Source organism: Garra rufa, chromosome 9 (genome assembly GCF_049309525.1).
Source record: "Garra rufa chromosome 9, GarRuf1.0, whole genome shotgun sequence".
NCBI classification, from domain to species: Eukaryota; Metazoa; Chordata; class Actinopteri; order Cypriniformes; family Cyprinidae; genus Garra; species Garra rufa.
In genome coordinates this window covers 16,530,443-16,553,388 of record NC_133369.1, presented here as the reverse complement: position 1 = coordinate 16,553,388, position 22,946 = coordinate 16,530,443, and the positions used below count along the sequence as shown (strand labels likewise).

The 22,946-nt window shown below is 36.7% G+C and overlaps 4 protein-coding genes across 4 annotated transcripts; 2 read left to right on the top strand and 2 right to left on the bottom strand.

Annotated features, from left to right (window-relative positions):
- Nucleotides 1-1,947: 1,947 nt before the first annotated feature.
- Nucleotides 1,948-3,297, top strand: LOC141343435 (ras-related protein Rab-39A-like). Its single transcript, XM_073848036.1, has 3 exons — nt 1,948-2,033; nt 2,127-2,394; nt 2,802-3,297. The coding sequence occupies exons 2-3, from the start codon at nt 2,177-2,179 to the stop codon at nt 3,214-3,216; spliced, it is 633 nt and encodes a 210-aa protein (XP_073704137.1). The 5' UTR covers nt 1,948-2,033; nt 2,127-2,176; the 3' UTR covers nt 3,217-3,297.
- Nucleotides 3,298-6,960: 3,663 nt separating this feature from the next.
- On the top strand, nt 6,961-10,694 carry rab42b (RAB42, member RAS oncogene family). The gene is made up of 2 exons (XM_073846754.1): nt 6,961-7,398; nt 10,002-10,694. Exons 1-2 carry the CDS (start codon nt 7,181-7,183, stop codon nt 10,441-10,443), a joined length of 660 nt encoding a protein of 219 aa, XP_073702855.1. The 5' UTR covers nt 6,961-7,180; the 3' UTR covers nt 10,444-10,694.
- A 94-nt stretch (nt 10,695-10,788) lies between these two features.
- taf12 (TAF12 RNA polymerase II, TATA box binding protein (TBP)-associated factor) lies at nt 10,789-17,558 on the bottom strand. The gene is made up of 6 exons (XM_073846755.1): nt 17,405-17,558; nt 16,730-16,962; nt 16,567-16,644; nt 15,021-15,135; nt 11,730-11,818; nt 10,789-11,639 (listed from the first exon to the last, which is right to left on the bottom strand). The coding sequence occupies exons 2-6, from the start codon at nt 16,898-16,900 to the stop codon at nt 11,604-11,606; spliced, it is 489 nt and encodes a 162-aa protein (XP_073702856.1). The 5' UTR covers nt 16,901-16,962; nt 17,405-17,558; the 3' UTR covers nt 10,789-11,603.
- Nucleotides 17,559-18,928: 1,370 nt separating this feature from the next.
- ctps1b (CTP synthase 1b) lies at nt 18,929-22,940 on the bottom strand. The gene is made up of 12 exons (XM_073846753.1): nt 22,893-22,940; nt 21,803-22,035; nt 21,579-21,711; nt 21,252-21,340; nt 20,294-20,388; nt 20,126-20,188; nt 20,002-20,045; nt 19,817-19,913; nt 19,678-19,733; nt 19,498-19,594; nt 19,274-19,418; nt 18,929-19,160 (listed from the first exon to the last, which is right to left on the bottom strand). Exons 2-12 carry the CDS (start codon nt 21,979-21,981, stop codon nt 19,082-19,084), a joined length of 1,077 nt encoding a protein of 358 aa, XP_073702854.1. The 5' UTR covers nt 21,982-22,035; nt 22,893-22,940; the 3' UTR covers nt 18,929-19,081.
- Between the last annotated feature and the right edge of the window lie 6 nt (nt 22,941-22,946).

Genomic DNA, 22,946 nt, shown 5'->3' with positions numbered 1-22,946 from the left:
ACAGCAAATCCAAATACTATCCAAAAGAAATAAAGAGAAATGACAAACGATTTGATTGTATTATGTATTATGATGATTTCCTTCTGTTTTAAAAATGGGAAAAACATAAGACAGAATTTTCGTAATTTTTTGTTCATTTTTCGTCTTTACTGTCTGTACCATCATGCAGAATAAATGTTCGTCTGATGTACCGCTCTGCAAATTAGTCAAAATAACGTTTCTTCATAATGGTTGGCTAACTTGGCTATATTTCTTGCAAATATACATCTCATATAAAGCGCAACACTGCACTTTTCGGGTGGGCGGATTACAGAGGAAATACATATAAATGTCTTCTTTATTTTATGTACTTCCACAATAACAACACGACGTTATAATATGCTTTTGTAAAAATACAGGGTGCGCTGTCGCAACGTCTATAGACAGCTTGAAAGGTCTACTTCAATAAAACAATAGAAAATAAATTGTGTTCATTTAATTCGTATAAATCCAACAAGAGGTATATAGCCAAATATAGCCAAGTTAGCCAACCATTATGAAGAAACGTTATTTTGACTAATTTGCAGAGCGGTACATCAGACGAACATTTATTCTGCATGATGGTACAGACAGTAAAGACGAAAAATGAACAAAAAATTTCGAAAATTCTGTCTTATGTTTTTCCCATTTTTAGAACAGAAGGAAATCATCATAATACATAATACAATCAAATCGTTTGTCATTTCTCTTTATTTCTTTCGGATAGTATTTGGATTTGCTGTTAGTCATATCCTCTGGGTCTGAGTGCAGTGGTTGTAGACAGATTAATCCTAATAAACATGCTGCTACAACTGAAACCATTACATTAAAATACTTAAAACAATGTATTTCTATAACTTCAGCAGCGTGCAGATCCTCCTTTCTGTCAGGACTGTGGCGAAGGCAGCGCGGACAATCGCCTATAGCTCGCTCACATGTAATCATATATTTTCTATAATGGGAAAATCATATCGTTTTCATGACATAATATGTCGTTTTAACAAGACAAGATCTCCTTTCCTATTTTGCTTTGCCAGAAAGTGTCACAAATGAACAGAAACAAAAGTCAGAATTGTGAGATATGAAGTCAATTGCGAGAAAAAAAGTCAAACTTCTGACTTTTTTCTCATAATTCTGACTTTATATCTTGCAATTCTGACTGTATAACTTGCAATTCTGAGAAAAAAAGGTTGCAATATTATTATTATTTTTTTATTCAGTGGCGGAAACGGGCTTCCATAGGGTGACGCACAACCCAGCAATTAAATATTAAAAACAGATTCTGTTGTGTGGACCCTTTTCAATCTTGTATTTTTGATCCAAAACGAAATTTTTAAATATGAAAAACAAGACAATTTTCATTTTTCGTTTCTGATTCAAAATCAAATAACAAAAAAACCAATCAGATTTTCATTTTTTTGATTTTCATTTATCAATTGAAAATGGAAAGGACGAATGATACACGGATTTTGCACTTGTATACTTGATTTAAAGACAGCAAAAGAATGAAAATAAATAATGGTCTTTTATTTTGTCGAACGAACAATGAATGGCGTCACCTGTCCAGATTTGGTTGACCAATCAGCATAAAGGGGCGTCTCGTGACCGCCCACATGTGTACTTTTTTTATAGTTACACAATAAACTTGACCATTTTTATACCAAATCTCAAGTGTTGATATAACACCTTTGGATAAATTCAGGTTGATTGGGACACATTTTGTAATTGAATTTACTTGGAAAAATTGTCCCAATATAAACCTGAATCCACCCTAGTTATTTTGCATACTATACTGAAAGCACATTTAAGTCTCTCTCTACACACAAACAAAGCCATGTAATCCTCAGTTGTTTTTGAGAAATACTTCCTTGTATAAACCCCACCTCTCATATAACTCCCACTTCCTTTTCACACAAACCTGTAAGACAACTTACTATTACCCAGGAACAAATGGACACTGGAAGGTCCGACTCCTGACACATTTAAACAGGAAATCTTTCTTTAGAAGCCAACAGGTACAGGTTTTAAATATCAAATTTGCAGAATTGTGTCCTTAACACGTGTATAATTGAATTGTAGTCATCTGAATATCAATTGTAATTTGATAGGTTCTCTCGGGTTCTCTGGACAAATCTTTCCCGGAGCAGTGTCAGCTGTCATGAATCGCACTAAGTACTTGTACCTTTTCAAAATCATCATTATAGGTGACAGTGTTGTGGGCAAATCATCTATGCTGTATCGATTCAGAAATGGTCATTATCCTGAGCGCTTTTCTCTGACCGATGGAGTAGAATTAAGCTTTCACATCCTAGAGGTGGAGCCAGGCGTGAGAGTAAAGCTACAGATTTTTGATACGACCGGTAATGAAGCATATTGGTAAGCAGTGAGAGCACACATCAGCTACATGCCTGCCCAAATTCTTTTAACATGTATTTAATTTTAAAGCCAAAAATAATCATTTGAATCAAACTGTTTCCGTATTCATATGAGAGAGCGATTCAACTGTTAAAGAAAAGTGCTCAAGTAAAATATTCAACCAAAATTAATAAGGACATTTATTTAAAGGGATAGTTCACCCAAAAATGAAAATTCTGTCATTAGTTACTTACCCTCATGTCGTTCCAAATTTTAGATTTTCGTTTATCTTTGGAACACAAATTAAGATATTTTAACATTAAACATTTGGGTGTAAAAAATTCAGCATGACTTTTCAAAGATTCTCACAGGTAAGGTTAAACCACTTCACACTGGTTGTTCAACTTTATGAACTGTTATGTTTTCAGGCGTTATCAGCTTGTCCAGCATATCTTTCCTTATTCAGCCGGATGCTTGCTGGTGTTTGACCTGGGTAATCGTGAGTCTTTTAGTTTCATTAAGCATCAGTACAAAAAGGTGTATGATAGTGTGAATCCATACACTGTCCTCTTCATCATTGTGGGACACAAATGTGACATAAAAGAGCAGGAAGTGAATCAAGAGGCGGTGGAACAGTTTGCAAGTGAATTGGGAGCACCGTACATCGAGGCCTCGGCAAAAACAGGTCACAATGTGGCTGAAGCTTTTGAACTGTTGACCCGACGCATTTATCAGGGCTATCTGAGTGGAGATGTGCGCTTACATGAAAAATGGGGCAATATCCAGGAAAACAAGACCAACAAGGATGAGCCAACTGAAAACAGCAAATGCTCCATCTCATAAAGTCAACATGAGACTACATTAAGACATTTTTCCATGAAATAAACTTACATTTCCATTCTTAATTTCACAGGTTAATTTTATTCAAGCACTTTCTGGTTACTTTCCATTGGTTAATTATACTTTTTTTTTTTTTTATAATTTTTTTTATTTTATTTTTTTTTTATTAAATGGCGTATGTACAGTCAACCAATTTTCTCAGAAGAGCTAAAACAGCTGCAGTAAATCTCAAAAATCTCTTTACATATATATATATATATATATATTTTTTTTTTTTTCTTAGATTCCAGATTTTCAATCAGTATCTTGGCCAAATATTGTCCTAACAAACCATACATCATTGGAAAGCCTATTTACTTATTCAGCTTTCAGATTATGTATAAATCTCAATTTCGAAAAATTTACACTTTTGACTGATTTTGTGGTTCAAGGTCACATACAAGTTATGTTTAGACACAATTGTCTGTTTTTTTCTGATTCGCCAACTTAAATACAAAGCAGGAGCAGGACATTTGTGCATCTCAGAGCAACACATGTTTTATTCCTGAATTAATCTGTTTTTAAATAAATCGTTTGAGTCAGTGATTTCATGATTAGATTACTTTCTAAATGAGTCAGCTGTTTTAATCAAATTTTTGTAAGAATAATCCATATTTAAAATGTAATAACCACTTCAATCTAGGTTGCGCCAACTGGTCGTACACGGAAGCAGCTCTGGGCGGATGGCAGATCATGTATGACGTCGGTGTTGCACATGCACCGGTGACAAGTGATGACCATGGACGCGCAGTGGAGACACCAAAACGAATTAGAAGTAAAGAATTTGGATTTGTAAAGAAAAATGTTGGAAGACTTTGATAGAAAGGTGAGACGGGGTTGGTTTTCCTTTGCTAAAGTAAGGAAACTTTGCTCCTGTAAACAAATGTTGGTAGGCACATGGCGCAAACTAGATCAAAGGGATTATTACGTTTTAAATATTTTCTTAAAAACAAAAAACGCATTGATTCGCTACTGGAGGCTTTTATTTACCTCCTGGATCCATGTGAGGTACTTTTTATTATGATTGGATGCACTTTATTGGACTTGTTTCGGACTGTTGAAAAGAAACACTTGCCCATTGCCATGATAGAGCGTGCTATAGGCAGGATCATTTATAATATAACTCCGGTTGGTTTCATCTGAAAGAAGGAAGTCCTATACACCTAGAATGCCTGGAGGGTGAGTAAATAATGGGCTAGTTTTCTTTTTGGGTGAACTATGCCTTTAAGACAGGTGCTATGTTCGAAATTGCCCCATCCACCTTATATTTTAATGCAGAAGCAAGCCGTTTTCTGGTAATGAGTGAGATTTCCAGTTCATAAGCCGCCATAGGGAAATAACGAGAATAATAATAAAGTGCAATACACGGTAAAAACGGTTTGCACTACAAACCACTGTGTTCATAATTAAGATAATACATTAAAATAATATGGTAAGACTCACCAGTTTGAGATGCTCATTCACTATCCCCTACATTCGTCCACTAATATAGTCCAATTGAAGGAGTGAATGAAAATGAATGAGCGAATTTGGACACTCAAGTGTAGCTGGCAAAATTTTCTTAATGCGTTTTATGAATGTTTATGTTAATGAGTTTTATTTGTTTGATTTGCTTTTATTTTTTTGCTTTTTTCATTGGATAGGGTGACATCATGGTTGTTTAACTTTATAATCTCTCATGTTTTTTGGCAAATGACCTGCATTAACATCATTCATTCAGCTGGATGCCTGCTGGTTTTTGACCTGTTCAATTACGAGTCTTTTACTTACATTAAACATCGGCACACAGAGGTGAGCAAGATTGTCCATCCATACACTGTGCTCTTCGTGCTTGTGGGACACAAGTGTGACAGAAAAGAGCAGGAAGTGAATCAAGAGGAGGTGGAAGAGTTTGCAAGTGAATTGGGAGCACCATACATCAAGGCCTCGGCCAAAACAGGTCACAATGTGGCAGAAGCTTTTGAACTGTTGACCCGACGCATTTATCAGGGCTATCTGAGTGGAGAGGTGCGCTTACGAAAAAGGTAGGCTACGGCAAGAGCCACATAGATATACCAGCTGAAAACAACAAGTCAACATGAGTCACAAATCTCAAGGTCAACATGAAACTTACAACAACCAGTGTAATAAAAAACATTGCAGTTACATTTAACTGTTTTGGAAAAAAAAAAATTTAATTACTGACTTTGAAACTGCCATGAAATGTGTATTTTATGCCATTCATGTTTATTTACTTACATAAAGGCTAGGTCGTTATGTGTTGTCTACAAATGTTAATTCCATTCAGATGTACAAAAAGGATTAGTTAATGTTATTTATTAACATTCACACGGAGTATGTAACATTTGATAACATTTTATTCGTTGACAAATTATTTCATCCAGCATATTAAAATAAAACTAAATTGAATATTGTGTAAACGTGGTTTGTCTACAGTCAGAATTAGATATAAGCCAGCTATATTCATGACTTTTCTCACTGCTTGATGTTTATAACTAATATCTGCTATGTTTGAAAATATTATATAATCTTTATCAAATGAACTTAATTTTACATGCTGATATCATTCAAGTGCTTTGTGGTTATTTTGCAGACGTGCATACATTAATTTTTTATTAATTATTTCTATTTGTTAAAAATTTAACTTGTTTATGTTTGCTTTTAGTTAACATAATTAAAGTGGTGGTAGGCCTACTGATCAAAATAAGAGCAAAAAATACAAAATGCCAGTACATAAGATGCGTAAAGTTTGAACTTCCTTTTACAGATGCTGCTTGCGTTTTATTGTCATGGGAAAAGATTGTACGTCCTCTAGTGGCCATCGAGAAAATTACATATCATTACAACCTTGTTAAGTGAAAGAAATGCTACAAAAACACATAGCTTACATATTATTAGACATTGTAAGCGAGCTGTAAGGAGTCGTGAGAAACATGTTTACGTTTAATGGTTATTTTAGTCTATTAGACTACCATAATAATAATAATATACGACGAGTGCTCTTTAAACGTCGGCTCTCTCACTCTGTCAGTAAATAATGGACATCCATTCCGCTTCAGTGGATCCCCACCCTTGTTGTTCTGGTATGAAATACTTTCATTTTAAGTGTCTGAACAGCATAACATAGGCCTATCAGTGGCGTTTTATGCTTCTGTATATACAAACACGTTGCTGATAGTGTTACACTTAATGCTTTAGTGGATTTAAAGTAGTCCACTAAACTAAAGAATCTGAAAACAAAGTTAAACACTCTATTTATAGCCCACGCCTGCTTAAATTGTCTGTCTCTGTGTCCTAAGGGAGTCTATTGTTGTTCACCTCCTGTTTGGAAAGCCACGTAGTTTTGTGCAGCAAACTAACCTGCAAGGCCCGCTGGTAAATAATAAAGTGGGCTTTATTTCATCATGACATTGGAAGTCTTCCAGCCATCTTCAGAGGTCATGACCTGGGTGGAAGCATTCTCATGGTTGGCCTGTTGAGAAAGAGAAGCTGAAATGTTTTTCCTCATTACATGTGCGTTTATGTGGTGCATGCCATGAGCTGGCCTCAACAGGAAATGCTGGGCTTGTTCTGATATGATACCACATGCTCATTCCCTCTGCTCTATGAGAACTTCCCAACTTTCTGCTGGTATTTTCAAACTCCACCTCTCATATAAACCCCGCCCAATAACAAGTATGAACAGGCAAAGATTAAAGAAACAGATGAGCAAGACAGAAGCTCCCACCCTTACCACGTTCAAACAGACGGTGCAGTTTTTTGCACAAAAACACGGGAGAACCTGAGGAACTATGGGTTTATTTCTACCTATGCTTACAATGAGAACTTCAAGACCTCTCAGGTAAGAGGTTCTCTCAGGATCCTGTTGGAGTGACACTCTTTAGTCAACCCTGGTGTTTTTATTCGCCACGTTCGTCTGGTTCAAGTCATGGATCTCACATTGTGGCAGTACCAGTTTCGAATCATCATGCTTGGAGACTCCACGGTGGGCAAATCATCCATGTTGAAGCGCTACACAGAGGATCTGTTTCTGGAGTGCATCAACCAAACCGTCGGTGTGGACTTCTATGTACACTTCCTAGAGGTGGAACCTGGGGTGAGGATCAAACTCCAATTCTGGGATACAGCTGGTCAAGAAAGGTTTAGGTAAGTCTTTTAATGTTTTGAAAGTTCTATCATGAACAAACTACCTTCTCTGAATCAAACACTCTGCAGAGTTTAGCTCTAACTTGCCCAAACACACCTGTCTGCTTCATTTTTAATAATCCTGAAGACCTTGATTAGCCGGTTCATGTGTGTTTATTTGGTTTTGAAGCTAAACTCTGCAAGACGCCTCTGCTTGAGTTGAATAATTAACACAGGACTGTTTTTCCCCCTCACAGTAACTTAAGTGCATTTAGTCATAAGTTCGATGTCTAAAAACAGTTTAAAGAAGTTGCCTTGCTTCTGTAAAAAAGGATTGTGAAACACATTACTCATCACAGCAACAAGTATTCTCATGATACTTCCAGGAAGTGTTTTGTCAATCCACACTAAAAATGGATTCACTGCCAGGCCTGGCTCCACAAAGGAGGGGCTTGGCCCACTTAATTGGGCCACACTGGCAACCACACCAACTGTTCGGCCCACCCAGGGAGAGCTATGGTCCATCTAACATCTTAGAGCTGGAGTTGGGCCTGTTTTCTGGAAGCATAGATGACTTTAAAGAGACAGATCACCCAAAAAGAAAATTATGTCATTATTTACTTGCCCTCATGTCATCTAGAGTGTCACGGGTGGAAATTCTTGTGACGAGGTGAAGGGGGCAATTAAAATACATTATTTATTTGATGATAATCATTAATTAACTGAAAATAATGGCGGTTCACTCATTTTACTACACTCATCTACCTTTTTCCTGAACACGGAAGTCTCACCTGACCGGAACGGTGCCTAACATTTTCGGTCTCTGAGATTTTTTTAGTCAAATTAATGTATTATCCATTAAACCCATTTAAAAAAAATGGACAATGACCACTTTTTTGCAGTTACTCATCTGCCATAGTTCAATGAGTTAGAAATTAACATGAAGCGGCAAGAGTTTAGCCGCATTGAAAACAGAAGCACGCACATATATATCTGCAGATCTAGGTGAAGTTTGTGGGATTTTGTCCACAATTATTTCACACACAGTATTTTAACTTAAGACTGGAACACGAGAGCACCCAAACGGAAGTTAGAATCCATCATGGCGGATCATCGGTTACTCAGGAAAAAGTTGAATAGGAACAATTTTGGGTTTCCCAAAGAACCTATTATTGAACATTTCTATTGTTTTCTATTTTAATAGTCTAAAGATTTTTTTTTCTGTTGAACCTTCTGTGCAATAGAATGGTTCCATGTATGTTAATATATAACAAATATGCCACTAAAGAAGCATTAATTTCAAAGTGAATGAATGGAAGAAACAACCATAAACAAAATTGTAGAAGTCCCGCCTTCTACGTGAAGGAGCCAATCACCAATTGACCCTTCGCGAACAGCTTGATTGACAGCAGATATGACCAATTATAATAAAATGATATGGCCATTTTGTCCGACAAACAAATCAGACAGAAGAATAGATTAACTTCGGGGTGGACTGTAAACGTGAAAAAATGCCTGTATTGACGTCTTTCCACGGTTGAATAATATATTCATTGATCTAATAAGGCAATACAGTAACCTGCAACGAGACATTTAAGAGCCACAAAATGGTATATTGTTTGAATTTCTTAAAAAATGACATTTTATACCTGAGACCTGCAATTGGTAACGTCATTGCACCTCTGCAGCAATCAAAAGGATGTGAAGTGCTATTTGAGGATAAGAAATAGTATTTATGCCACAGTTCATGATTTTATTGCTGATTTTTTCTTATTTAGATGTGAGTTTGACAAGCAGTTTTTGCAATTTCAGTATTTCCCCATTCAAGTAAATAGGAGTTGGTCTTCCATGCCTGAAATAGTTGCCCGGAGGGCGTTGCAATTATAGCTACAGAGTGAATTGACTTTTCTTTAACAGGCATTAACCTTGTAATGATATACAGTAGTTAACATTTGAAGTGGATCAAAAAAGTTGTCCAAGAACGGGTATTGTTTTGGTTTTAGGACAGGTTTTAATCCACTTAAAATGTTGACTATTATAGATTATTAAGTGAGAAAGAACATCTGTGACCCAGGACCACAAAACCAGTCATAAGGGTCAGTTTTTGGAAATTGAGATTTACCATCGGAAATCTGAATAAATAAGCTTTCCATTGACGTATGTACGAGATGTTTGGATATCTGTTTGGATATCTGGAATCTGAGGGTGCAATAAAATCGAAATTTTTTGAAAATCATCTAAATTAAGTTTTTAGCAATCCATATTACTAAACAATAATTAAGTTTGGATATATTTATGGTAGAAAATTTACAAAATATCTCCATGGAACATGATCTTTACTTAATATCCTAATGAATTTGGCATAAAAGAAAAATTGATCATTTTGAGTGATACAATGTATTTTTGGCTATTGCTACAAAGATACCCAGTGCTACTTAAGACTGGTTTTGTGGTCCAGGGTCCGATGTGTAATGTGTATATATTGGATTTTATCCACCAGGAATTGATTGGTTTTAAAAAGTAGTCGTTATGTACCAAGTACTAAAATAGGTCCTGATTGATTATTGATTATCATTGTACAAAGGTCTAAATAGAATAACCCTAAAACTATGTTACATTTGCAGGTCTGTGACTCGCTCCTACTACCGCAACTCAGTCGGAGGTCTTCTGGTGTTCGATTTGGGCAACCGCAAATCTTTCGAAAACGTACGGCAGTGGTATGCAGAGGTGTCCGAACGTGTACAACCCTACACTGTGCTCTTTGTGTTAGTGGGGCACAAAAATGACCGGGTCAAGGCCGGAGAGCGAGCCGTGGACCGAACCGAGGCAGAAAAGCTCGCAAGCCAGTTGGGAGCCCCGTACATCGAGGCCTCAGCCAAAACAGGTCACAATGTGAAGGAGGCCTTTGAACTGTTGACCCGGCGGGTTTATCAGGGCATAAAATGCAGAGAGATCCAGTTGCGTGACGGCTGGGATGGAGTCAAAAGCTCAGCACCTACAGCCCAAACACTCCAGAGGATACAAAACAACGAAGATGCTGAGAATAACAAGAGCTGTGCTTGTTAACTTATGAAATGGGGTTCTCACAACCTTTGAGTGCAGATCTTTCAGATTGTAAGCACAATATGAAATCTGATCATCAGTCATGGATAATGTGCTCATCTACAAGATTTCAGCATTTGGAAACCACAGTGAAACTTGTTTCATGTCATATCCATGCGTGTATGTTTAATTTCCAATTGTTTGTTTATATTTCCGGGCTCAACTTTGGATAAAGGTCTATTCTTCATCATATTAAAGCCACATATTTCCATAAACATGGATGTATTTTTGCTGATACATTGATATTTAAGAGTTAAACTATTCACTACAATACACATACAGGGAGTTTAGATTTTCAGTTGCCACTAATAAGTTCAGTGTGAATAAATCACAATTAGTTGTTTTTTTATTCATGAAAAACAAAAGACTGTAAAACACTGTGATACATGGCAAAAAAAAAGGTTTATACTCAATTTAACTCCACAGAAATGTTCAAATCAGCCCACAAAGCCACAGCAAAGGGGATTTATACACCATTTCCCATACATCACACGTATATAACTCCTAACCAATTAACCAATCTGCATTATGCCACTAGCTCCAATGCAATTAATTTAAATAGGGAAGTGGTATTGATGATGTCTCTGGTAAAAATGACTGTTTGCCTTTAGAAAGTCACACACTAAAGATTTCATCTATAGTACTAAATATTACTTAAGTGATGAGCTCTATAACACCAAACACGGTGAACAAATCAGACAACGCTGTGATTGTAATTGTGCATAGCTATTAATGCCAGCTGAGCAAAAGTTGTGTGACTGGATGACGGGTCAGCTATACACGAAATATGAATAAAAGTGTGGTTTGTGGGAGAAACGATAAACAACTGATGTTTTCCACAGAAGTCTGTGAGATTCTATAATATAATAAACCCCAGTATAGCACCAAGCCAGAGACGAAGGTGCCCAAACAAAATGTTCACGTGGTGGTTTTAACACAAAGTGAACTGTACAGACAATTTACATCAATTCCTACGCACCTTTTGAATGCGAAATGTCAACAGAACCGTACTGTAAATAGTACAACGCATTCTGCCTCTCTGATTAACATAACATATATAGGTTCAATCCCTCTCCACTTCCAAAACTTGAAGAAAAAAATGTTTGTTGGTGCTTTCGATCTTGCTACTTTTTGGTTGTTTTGCGGATCAATGCCATTCTCTGAAAAAGAAGGAAAAGATATTTAGAAATGCAAAGCATGTGTTTTTCATAATGTCAGTTGAAGTGCGAGCGATGAAAACAATAGCTGACCTGTTTGTGGGCTTCTGTGGTGCAAGCCTTCTTATACGGTCGGATCTCATCTGAGCCAAAACCAGGAATCCACATGTTCCACTGTCGTTCTGTAACACAATATTGGATTATGGATTATATTAACAGTTCTTTAAATAGACAGTCGTTAAATAAACTTGGTTTAACCATTTAAAGGATACATCATGTCAACTGTACCTTTTTTTCTATAAATTATTATTAATGGTAATAAAACGTAAAAACATTAAAGGAGAAGTTCACTTCCAGAAAATAGCATCCAAGATGTTAATGTCTTTCTTTCTTGAGTAGAAAAGAAATTAAGGTTTTCAAGGAAAACATTCCAGGATTTTTCTCTATATAAATGTACTTCAATGATGGCCAACAGGTTGAAGGTCAAAAATTTCAGTTTCCACGCAGCTTCAAAGGCTCTACATGATCCCAGCTGACGAATAAGTATCTTATCTAGCGAAACGATTGGTAATGTTCTAAAAAAAAAAAAAAAAATGTACAGTCGTGGCCAAAAGTTTTGGGAATGACACAAATATTAGTTTTCACAAAGTTTGCTGCTCAACTGCTTTTAGATCTTTGTTTCAGTTGTTTCTGTGATGTACTGAAATATAATTACAAGCACTTCATACGTTTCAAAGGCTTTTATCGACAATTACATGACATTTATGCAAAGAGTCAGTATTTGCAGTGTTGGCCCTTCTTTTTCAGGACCTCTGCAATTCGACTGGGCATGCTCTCAATCAACTTCTGGGCCAAATCCTGACTGATAGCAACCCATTCTTTCATAATCACTTCTTGGAGTTTGTCAGAATTAGTGGGTTTTTGTTTGTCCACCCGCCTCTTGAGGATTGACCACAAGTTTTAAGATCTGGGGAGTTTCCAGTAGGGCTGTCGCGATAACCGCAATATCGCAATACCGCGCTATTGACGTGCATAACCGCAGAGGAATGCAACAACCGCAGCAACCGCGATATTTGCCTGTTTTCTTTTTTCCTAAGGATTTGCCCTTCTCACTTAATGCCTGTGTGCTGAATATTAAATTAGTAATAAGTTAGTAATGATAACATAATGTGTTTATTATGAGGCTCAGTAGATATGCACTTAACAAGCCTAAACAGACAGCGAATGAGAGAGAGATCGACTGAGCATGTGCGATTACCTGCGTCTGTCTTTCAGATCGAGTCAGGTATGTATGTGAAACTAGCTTGTCATGTCCAAGGAAAGTGAAATCTCTGTCTTAACATCGATGCTCTGCTGGTCAGCTGAGCCTTTAAAAGTGGCGATTAAAGTTAAAATGATTTTAACATCGTGTTTCATTACGTCTCTCTTTGAATAAATAAGCGTTTTTGAACGTATAGTAGTTGAATGAACGGATTAAAGACTTACTCAAAGATAGTCTCTTGCCTCCATCTTGTGGCGTAAAAATGAAACTGCAGTGACTGACAGCTCGCCTAAAACACGCAGGTGAAATACTGACAGAAAGTCTCTCGTCCAGTCAGACTCGAGGGTGCGCGCTAACTGTTATATACACGAAGATTTCAGATGCAAAGCCTCTAAGTATGTCTGACATTTTTCTTCAAAATTAGCATTTCTTACTGGCTAGGTTTCTATGTAAGTACTGTTTACTTCACTTCATGTATCAACGCGATTTGGTTTCGGTTTATTGATTTCTGAATATGACCTTACATTGTAACAGCCTACACACAATTATATGGCGGTAATACCGCATACCGCGCTACTGAGCCACTCAAAATTACCGCAAGGGAAATTCCTTAACCGCGACAGCCCTAGTTTCCAGGCCATGGACCCAAAATGTCAACGTTTTGGTCCCCCAAACAACTTAGTTATCACTTTTGCCTTATGGCACGGTGCTCCATCGTGCTGGAAAATGCATTGTTCTTCACCAAACTGTTGTTGGATTGTTGGAAGAAGTTGCTGTTGGAGGGTGTTTTGGTACCAGTCTTTATTCATGGCTGTGTCTTTGGGCAAAATTGTGAGTGAGCCCACTCCCTTGGATGAGAAGCAACCCCACACATGAATGGTCTCAGGATGCTTTACTGTTGGCATGACACAGGACTGATGGTAGCGCTCACCTTTTCTTCTCCGGACAAGCCTTTTCCAGATGCCCCAAACAATCGGAAAGAGGCTTCATCGGAGAATATGACTTTGCCCCAGTCCTCAGCAGTCCATTCGCCATACCTTTTGCAGAAGATCAATCTGTCCCTGATGTTTTTTTTTGGAGAGAAGTGGCTTCTTTGCTGCCCTTCTTGACACCAGGCCATCTTCCAAAAGTCTCGGCCTCACTGTGCGTGCAGATGCGCTCACACCTGCCTGCTGCCATTCCTGAGCAAGCTCTGCACTGGTGGCACTCTGATCCCGCAGCTGAATCCTCTTTAGGAGACGATTCTGGCGCTTGCTGGACGCTTCTTGGACGGCCTGAAGCCTTATTAACAATGCAGTGGAAAGTTTTTTTTGGGGATTAAGTTAATTTTCATGGCAAAGAAGGACTATGCAATTCATCTGATCACTCTTCATAACATTCTGGAGTATATGCAAACTGCTATTATAAAAACTTAAGCAGCAACTTTTCCAATTTCCAATATTTATGTAATTCTCAAAACTTTTGGCCGCGACTGTAGATACTTTTTAACCACAAATGCTTGTCTTGTGCGCTGTGATGCACATTACACAATCACATTGGAAAATGTCACGCTTAGTTCAGTTTCTGTGTACTTAATTAAAAACTCCATCTCATGTTCACCTCTAACTTTACAATTGTCCAACATAATTGTATTACCTTTTTTTTCTGTAAAGGGCGTTTGACTTTCTTTGCGCGTTCACTTTGTAAACACTGGGTCGGTACTTGGTCCAAAAGTTGGTCCAAAATAAGCATTTGTGGTTAAAAAGTATATTCATTTTTATTTTATTGTTTTAGATAAATCCCTTATTTTTCGATAAACCCCTTCTTTCTCTGCTAGGATCGTGTAGAGCCCTTTAACGCTCCATTGAAATTGTAATTTGGACCTTCATCCTGTTGGCCACCACTGAAATCCACTATATGGAGAAAAATCCTCGAATGTTTTACTCAAAATCCTTAATTTCTTTGTGACTTAAGACAGAAAGACATGAACATCTGGGATCACATGGGGGTGAGTACATGATCAGAACATTTTCATTCTGGAAGTGAACTCCTCCTTTAAGTTCAGCACAGAGGGATGCATTAAAATAAAATGTGTGTATTATTTAAATTCAAACCACTGGTAACTGTGTATGTAAGACCCTCACCAAGGTGTAGCTGGACATCTTTCACTTCAAGTGTGTTTGACTTCCTGTGTCGTGCAAGTTGGCACGCCGCCGTTACCACGCTCTCAATGAAGTCATCGGCAATCTGCAAGAGCATCTGAAAGGAAAGGGAAGTGACTCAGATTAACAGGCAGCAGTATAGTAACACTATTTGGGGTTGGTAAGAATTTTACTATTTTTGGAAGAAGTCTGTTTTACTCAGCAAGGCTGTGTTTATTTGTAACCCTGGACCACAAAACCAGTCATAAAGATTTATAAATCATCTGTAAGCTGAATAAATAAACTTTCCATTGATGTATGGTTTGTCAGGATAGGACAATATTTGGCTAAGACACAACTATTTGAATATCTGGAATCTGAGGGTGCAAAAAAATCTAAATATTGAGAAAAAAAAAACCTTTAGAAGTCCAAATGAAGTTCTTAGCCATGCATATTACTAATCAAATATTAGGTTTTCATATATTTATGGTAGGAAATTAGCAAAAGATCTTCACGAAACATGATCTTTACTTAATATCCCAATTGCTACAAATATACCCATGCTACTTATGACTTTTGTGGTCCAGGGTCACATTTGATAGAGTAAAAATAGTAATATTGTGAGATTTTTCTGTGTAATATTTTTGTGGTTACCATGATTCACATTTTTAAGATTCTTTAATATGTTTATTATAACATTCAACAGAGTAGAATTTATTGGAAATATAACTTTTATTACATTATAAATGTCTTTACTGCTAGTTTTAACCTTAAAACATCCTTAATGATAAACAATAAAAATATAAAATAATGTTCCAATTTTGAATGTTCAAAAATGGATAACTAAGGAACCATACCAATAATTTACTGGCTAGTTTATATAAATGTTTTAGTTTTTACACTTTTACTTTAGAAGTGGATGTAAAAGGACGTAATACTCAAGACTGAGTATTAACTCAACCCACAGACATGTCAAATGTCTTTAATGTTACTTTTGACCAAATTAATCCATCCTTACTAAATAAAACTATTACATCATCTAAGCACAGAGCTGATAACAATATAAATAGTCAACTGATTAGTTTATATATATATATATATATATATATATATATATATATATATATTACATTTTATTAACATTTTTTATTTTAACAGTTGAAGTAAGGAAACTTCTCTTATTTTGAAACACAAATATTATAATAAATTACTTCCTCAAAGGGATAGTTCTCCCAAAAATAAAAACTATTCAACAATTTCTTTAATTTTTTGCAATAACACATTCGTTGTGGTACTTTTCTGAACGCGTGTCAAAGACTGACAAAAAAAAAGAAACTTCAGAGTAAAGTGGTTCATTTTATTTTCTTTGCACACAAAAAGTATTCTCGTAGCTTCATAAAATTAAGGTTGAAACTCTGATGTCAAATGGACTATTACCATTCTGAGCCTCAAATGTGTTATCTGTGTTGCCGTCTATTCAGGTGTTCTTGCTCTTGTCATTTATGAAAAGATATACTTGTACATCACTAATAATAAAAGTAACACGTACCTCCTCCACATCTTCATCCAGTTGCTCATTAGGGTCAATTTCTCGCACAAGATCCTGCAGTTTCTTCTTACTTAGCACCTGTTCAAGGATATTAGGGCATAAATGGTATGTGGAATACAAATAAAAGCAAAGTCTAAAATATATGAAGTGATTGGTGTGTCACCTGAGTGCCTTCAGGGCTCAGTCTCCCTGCAGGTCCAGGGGTGCCTGGAACTTTTCCGGGGGCGACGGTGCTGTTAGCCATGTTGGTGGAGATGGGTGGTGTTGAAGAGGCTTCTGCTTTCACAACAGTGAAGAAGTTAGAGCGACTAGTCGGCGGTGGGTACTGGGTCATACTATGCTAGTCAACAGATATCTGTCATGAGCCTCTTCAAAGCCAAAGTGAGGTCTGTTCAGCTGAAAAAAAAAAATATTAAGAAATATTAAACGCGTTGAGTTTAAATACATTGTTTTTAAGTATCCCATCAAAACCAAGAACTTCTAGAGTCACTCAATGTACAGAACTCACTATGAATAAACACCACAGAACTGTCATTTGCTCCACTGGCTAACGATTTTAGCTTTTTAGCTTCGCTGGTGATTTCTGAGATTATCAGATTAAACTGCGAAAGTAAATACGGATGCCATACTGATGTTAGTGAATGTAGTACTGCAAAATAATAAATACATCATATTTTCTTCCGAATGTCTTTTGCGTTTGCTATAATTCATCACCACACAGATCAACTTCAGCTTAGCATATTAGCAGCTAGCATGTAAACATTCGTGCCAATCCACGTCTCATCATGCTGTTCTTTTGTTTTATATAAACTTGTTGGATGCTAAATTAGTTTAGTACCTGATTTAAATTATTCTGTATTATCTTCCCATCTTCGACATTTGTGAGCAGGAAATATTCAAAAGCCAATGTAAATTGATGTTATTCCTTCTACAGGCGCTTCTTCGGGCGAACGGAGCTCTGCCGAATTATCGCGAGATAATAAAAGCCCAAGCTAAAACAAAATAAAAGCCCATGTTGATAAATAGAAACCATTCGTCGGCGAAACAATACAGTCAAGACAAAATTTCAGACACCTTCAGAATTTCTAACATTATCACAGTTTATTTGCTATAGTTTAGAAAATGGTAAAAAAAAAAAAAAAAAAAAACATGACAAGAACTCAAAAGTTCAACTTTGTAAGAACAAATCCATCTTGATAATGTCAGATAACTCTGATAGAAAGGAATGTAACAAAACATGGTCAGGTCAAAGTGTCAATACACATTTTTGGTCCTAAGTTTTTTTATCAGTTTTACTTGTAGTCCACTGTATGAAGAATTTTTGGGTATAATATGTCACAGTTCACTTTATTTTGCTATCCTCACTTACATAAATTAACTATAGTGTCCTGCACCCACTTTATAAAAATATAGCTGGTGTCTGAATAATTTTTGGTTTGACTGAAGACGTCTCTTAAAATAATAAAATATGAGTTACACTCCATGGGGACAATCATTTTCATTCCTCCCTCAGTATGTAAAAACAAACATAATTTGCATTCAGTAATATAAAATTTATAACGGATTATAATATTTACATTGACAAGATACGCAAGCGATTTTATCACACTAACATACTTTTAAAACTGTGCAACTTTTTTGCACTTACGTCACGGTTTGGACAGTTCCCCGAATGTGTATTGGAGAAACTCAGATGTAAACAACAGCATTGACTGCATGGTTAATGTACTACTGCATGCATTGTTTTGCTAATTTATGCTGTCTTAAACCACAGAAAAAAACATGTGGAAGCTGTTAAATCATATGGAGAAGGACTTAGTAAGCAGGAAAGGGGGCAATATTTTGACAAACTAAAGTTAATAGGTGGTAAAGATACATACAAGCTGTATTAATTAAGATATTATCCTAATATTTCACCTACCTAACCAGAAATAAGTACAAACATGAATGTTGACAAGTTTCTTGCCCTGGAAATCCTGGTTCAGTTTGGCCAACTACAAACAGCTTTTGTTCCTCAGACAGTTTTTTGCACTCTGCTCCTTAATTTGTTATAACTTTTGGCAGTCTTTTTTGTTTTTTTTTAAGTATATTTTTTGGGCTTTTTATGCCTTTAATGGACATGACTGTAGAGAGATGACAGGAAATCAATGGGCAGAGAGGGGGAACAGGATTGGCAAAGAACCTCGAGACGGGAATCGAACTCGGGTCGCCGTGAGCACACTTGCGCTATATATCGGCGCACTAACCACAAGGCTATCGGCGCCGACCACTTTTGGCAGTCTTGAGAATTCCAAATGTTTTTCCCGGTCTGACCGATTGGTACAGTCCAAACATGACAATAACTGACCATTTTCAGCAGCAATAAGCAGCAAAATATGCAAATTTAATTTGGTTAAGTGGCATTGTTTACGCTCAGTGCCGTTAATAAGGACACATTGTCTTTTTCCCCATTTATTTAAATTATAAATTCATGTCATGAAAGTTACATTTTCATGATTATATAAGTACTTCCACTTTAAGAAAGTGATGGGAATTTGATTTCAGATATCTCCGAGTCTGGTGAACTACTGCCACTTCGGTCACTGTATGTGTCCCTGAGAGAGAGACAGAGAAAGAGAGGGGGAGAGAGAAAAAAACAAGTCAAGGAATACTGCTTTTAACAATTGTAAAAAGAAGTTCATCTGAGGGAGTTATTTAGGCAAATAACCGAGGTGAGAGCCGGCATCCTTTCTGTAGGTAGTTCTGTAGTTTCCCAGATGCTGCCAGTAGTAGGCCAAAATACGGAGGTGAAGGTTTGATGGGGCGAGAAGTGAATTCTGGGTGGTACTGCACTCCGACAAAATAAGGGTGATCTGCAATGACAGAAGAAACAAGCTAAAGCGAATACTGACTAACTCTATGAACAGGTTCAGATATTGGGGATTCACTGACCTTCAAGTTCAATGATCTCCATTCGCTCCCCCTCCAGGTCCTGACCCACAAACCGAAAACCTTTATCCTCAAAGTGGTGCTTCAATTCTGGATTGACCTAGAAAAATGCAAAGAAGCTAATTAAACAAAGAGAAAAAACCCACACACATTTACAAGTCATTTTGAAAATATTAACTGTACCTCAAAGCGATGTCGATGCCTTTCGTCCACATATTCAGCATCTCCATACAGCTTTCCTATAATAAAAAAATACAAATATTATGCACATTTAAAAACTTTTTTGTGACAGCTTACAGTGGTAGAAAAGGTCAAAACTTACGAAGAACACTGGATGTGCTTTTAAATAAGGTACGCCTTTTCCCCAACCGCATGGTTCCTCCCATCTGCCCAGGATTGTGCTCGGGCATTTCAATCACCTGATATCAAACAGATCTCATCATACCACAAGAAACAGAATCATTATGCAGATATGCTCATTTGTTTTACCAAAACTTTAATACCTACCACTGGATGTTTAGTTTCAGGGTCAAATTCTGTAGAATTGGAATCTGTTAAGAGAAAATCAGTTAAAATAAAAACACAATTTATTTTAAAAGAATATCATAAAATCTTGTATGAGTGTTCTTACCTGCCCAGCCCAACACATTACGAGCAAATTCACACACTGCCAGCTGCATGCCCAAACAAACACCTAACAAACGAGATTGATTTCAAATGTAACCACAGGCATGCTGTCAAGAAAACTAGTGTTTACATCATATTTTGTCACTAACATTTCACTGGCTGTTTTTGTTACCTAAAAATGGCTTTTTCTGTCTCCTCGCCCAGTTAATGGCTTGGATTTTTCCCTCAGTGCCTCGCACACCGAAGCCTCCAGGAACAAGAACCCCACTGTCAGCACAATAAAATAGTCAAAATAATATTCAAATAAACATTCAACGGATAAATATACAAAAAAGCCGGTTTGTAATCTTTTTTTTTTTTCTTTCAAAATTCTTTGATGAACAGAAATGAGAAAACCCAGTGAAAGCAGGACCTGATTTTAACCATTAAGTATTGATTGCACTATATGCCAGAATGAAGCCAGAACAAATTTAGGTTTACTAATACAGAGCCTAAATAGCTACTTGGATATTGGGACAGTTCAGCGAAATTTCTGTCATTAATTACCCTGGTGTTGTTCCAATCCCGCAAGACCTTCATTTATCTTCAGAACAGAAAGAAATTTTTTAATGAAATCGAGAGTTTTCTGACCCTGCATAGACAGCAACATTACTACCATGTTCCCAGAAAGCTAGTAGAGAAATAGATAAAATAGTCAGTGGTTCAACTGTAATTTTATGAAGCTACGAGAATAGTTTTTGTGTGCAAAAAAAATAAAATAATAATAACTTGTAGAAAGTGTTGAATAAATTTGTTATTTTTGTTTTCTTTGTCTATAAAATGTATTCTTCATAACATTACAGTTGAACCACTGATGTCACATGAACAATTTTTTTAGCGATGCTGTCTATGCATGGTCAGAAAGTTCTCAGATTTAATCAAAAATATCTTAATTTGTGTACTAAAGATAAACGAAGGTCTTAAGGGTTTGGAATGAGTAATTAATGACAGAATTTTCATTTTTGTGTTAACTATCCCTTTAAAATTATTCAAGAGCCCACAGAGGTGAAATGACACCAGCTGAAAAAAAAAAAAAACTTTTAACTGTTGTTAGTCCCATTGGTTTCTAGTGTTTTTGAGAGTATACTTACTCAGCGCTGCAGAGCTTCTGCCAGGCCTCATGGTACTTCACCGGCTCCTCCTGCAACGCTGCTGGCTCCAGGTCTGCTGAATCGATGTACTGAAATGAATTACCAATTTATAGTATCACACTTACACTTTTTATTTTGGAAATTTTAAATGTTTTCGAAAGTCTCTTATGCTCTCCGAGTTGCATTTATTAGATAAAAAATACTGTAATATTGTGAAGAATGCAAAAATACAATTTGACTTTAAAAGACACCCTCAGATGGTGCAAAACTATCATCTTTATCATAAAAGCATAGGGAATTGCTACTAATTCCTCTGGCATTCCTTACCTTGACCTCTAATTTATAGTTGATGGCGAGGGCAGAGTGCTCCAGTGCTTTAATAACAGAGGCATACGAATCTGACAGCTTGGTGTACTTGCCTACTAAAGCGATGGAGGTTTGCTCCAGGAGTCGGTCAGACCTGGGAAACAAGTACAGACTGCTCAAAACAGAGAATTGTTAAATAAAATGCAATTAATTAAGACTGTTAGGCTGATCCAAACAGTACAAACCGGTCTGACATCTCTTTCCACTTTGTCAGCATTTTGCGAGGTCTCATCTCAATGGGTAAGTTCAGTCTGTGGCAGAAGTAGTCAACGATGCCCTGATCCTCCAGGAGTAAAGGTACTCTGTAGATGGAGGACACGTCATGTATGCAGATCACCTGTTCAGGTTCCACATGGCAAAACATGGAGATCTTCTCTTTCACGGCAGTGTCCAATGGAGTCGTGCAACGACAAACAATCTGCAAACACAAAAAAAAAAATCTAACTGTGTGTTTTTTGGGGTAATGCAGATACCGATTATTACAGATCAACTGAGTAAACTGATATACCAGCAAGTTTTTTTTGACCGGACATTTCAGCACGACAACGACCCAAAACACAGCAAAAGTGGTGAAGCAATGTTTAGCAGACAAAAATGTTAACATTTTGCAGTGGCCCAGCCAGAGTCCTGACTTAAATCCAATTGAGAATCTGTGGAGGGAGCTAAAGATCAGGGAGATGGCAAGGGGACCCTCCAACCTGAAAAGAGTTGGAGCTCATCACTAAAGATGAATGGGCAAAAAATACCAGTGGAGACATGCAAAAAGCTGTCAGCAATTATAGGAAGCGTTTGATTGCTGTAATAGCCAATAAAGGCTTTTCTATTGATTATTGAGAAGGGTATGAATCATTTTGGACATGCCACTTTTTGTTCAAATGTAAATAAAAGATGAGTAATAATTTTTTTTCCACAATGATGCCTCTTGCACATCATCTTATTATCTTCTGGGAGACATCTGTGTCATTTCTAATTAAAAAAAAAAACTTGCTGGTTTAATAAAAGTAACTTTAAGTCAGAATTTGCCAGGGGTGTGAATAATTTTGGGCTTGACCATACATCTGGTGAAAAAATTAAAATTAAGAATAACAAGGGCTCTGACAACAACTTTTTTTAAAATCCTTTAAACTATTTTATCGGCAAATCGGTTTTAAAAATGACGGATACCGATAACCATAAAAATGCTTAATATTGGTGAGAATATATATAATATTGGTCGCCCCTTATTGACTTTACTTGAATTGGCTGTTTATAGCATACAAAAGAGTAAAGACTGACTAGATCAGGTGAAAGGCCAAGTCCACGAAGCTCCCGAACACTGTTTTGTGTGGG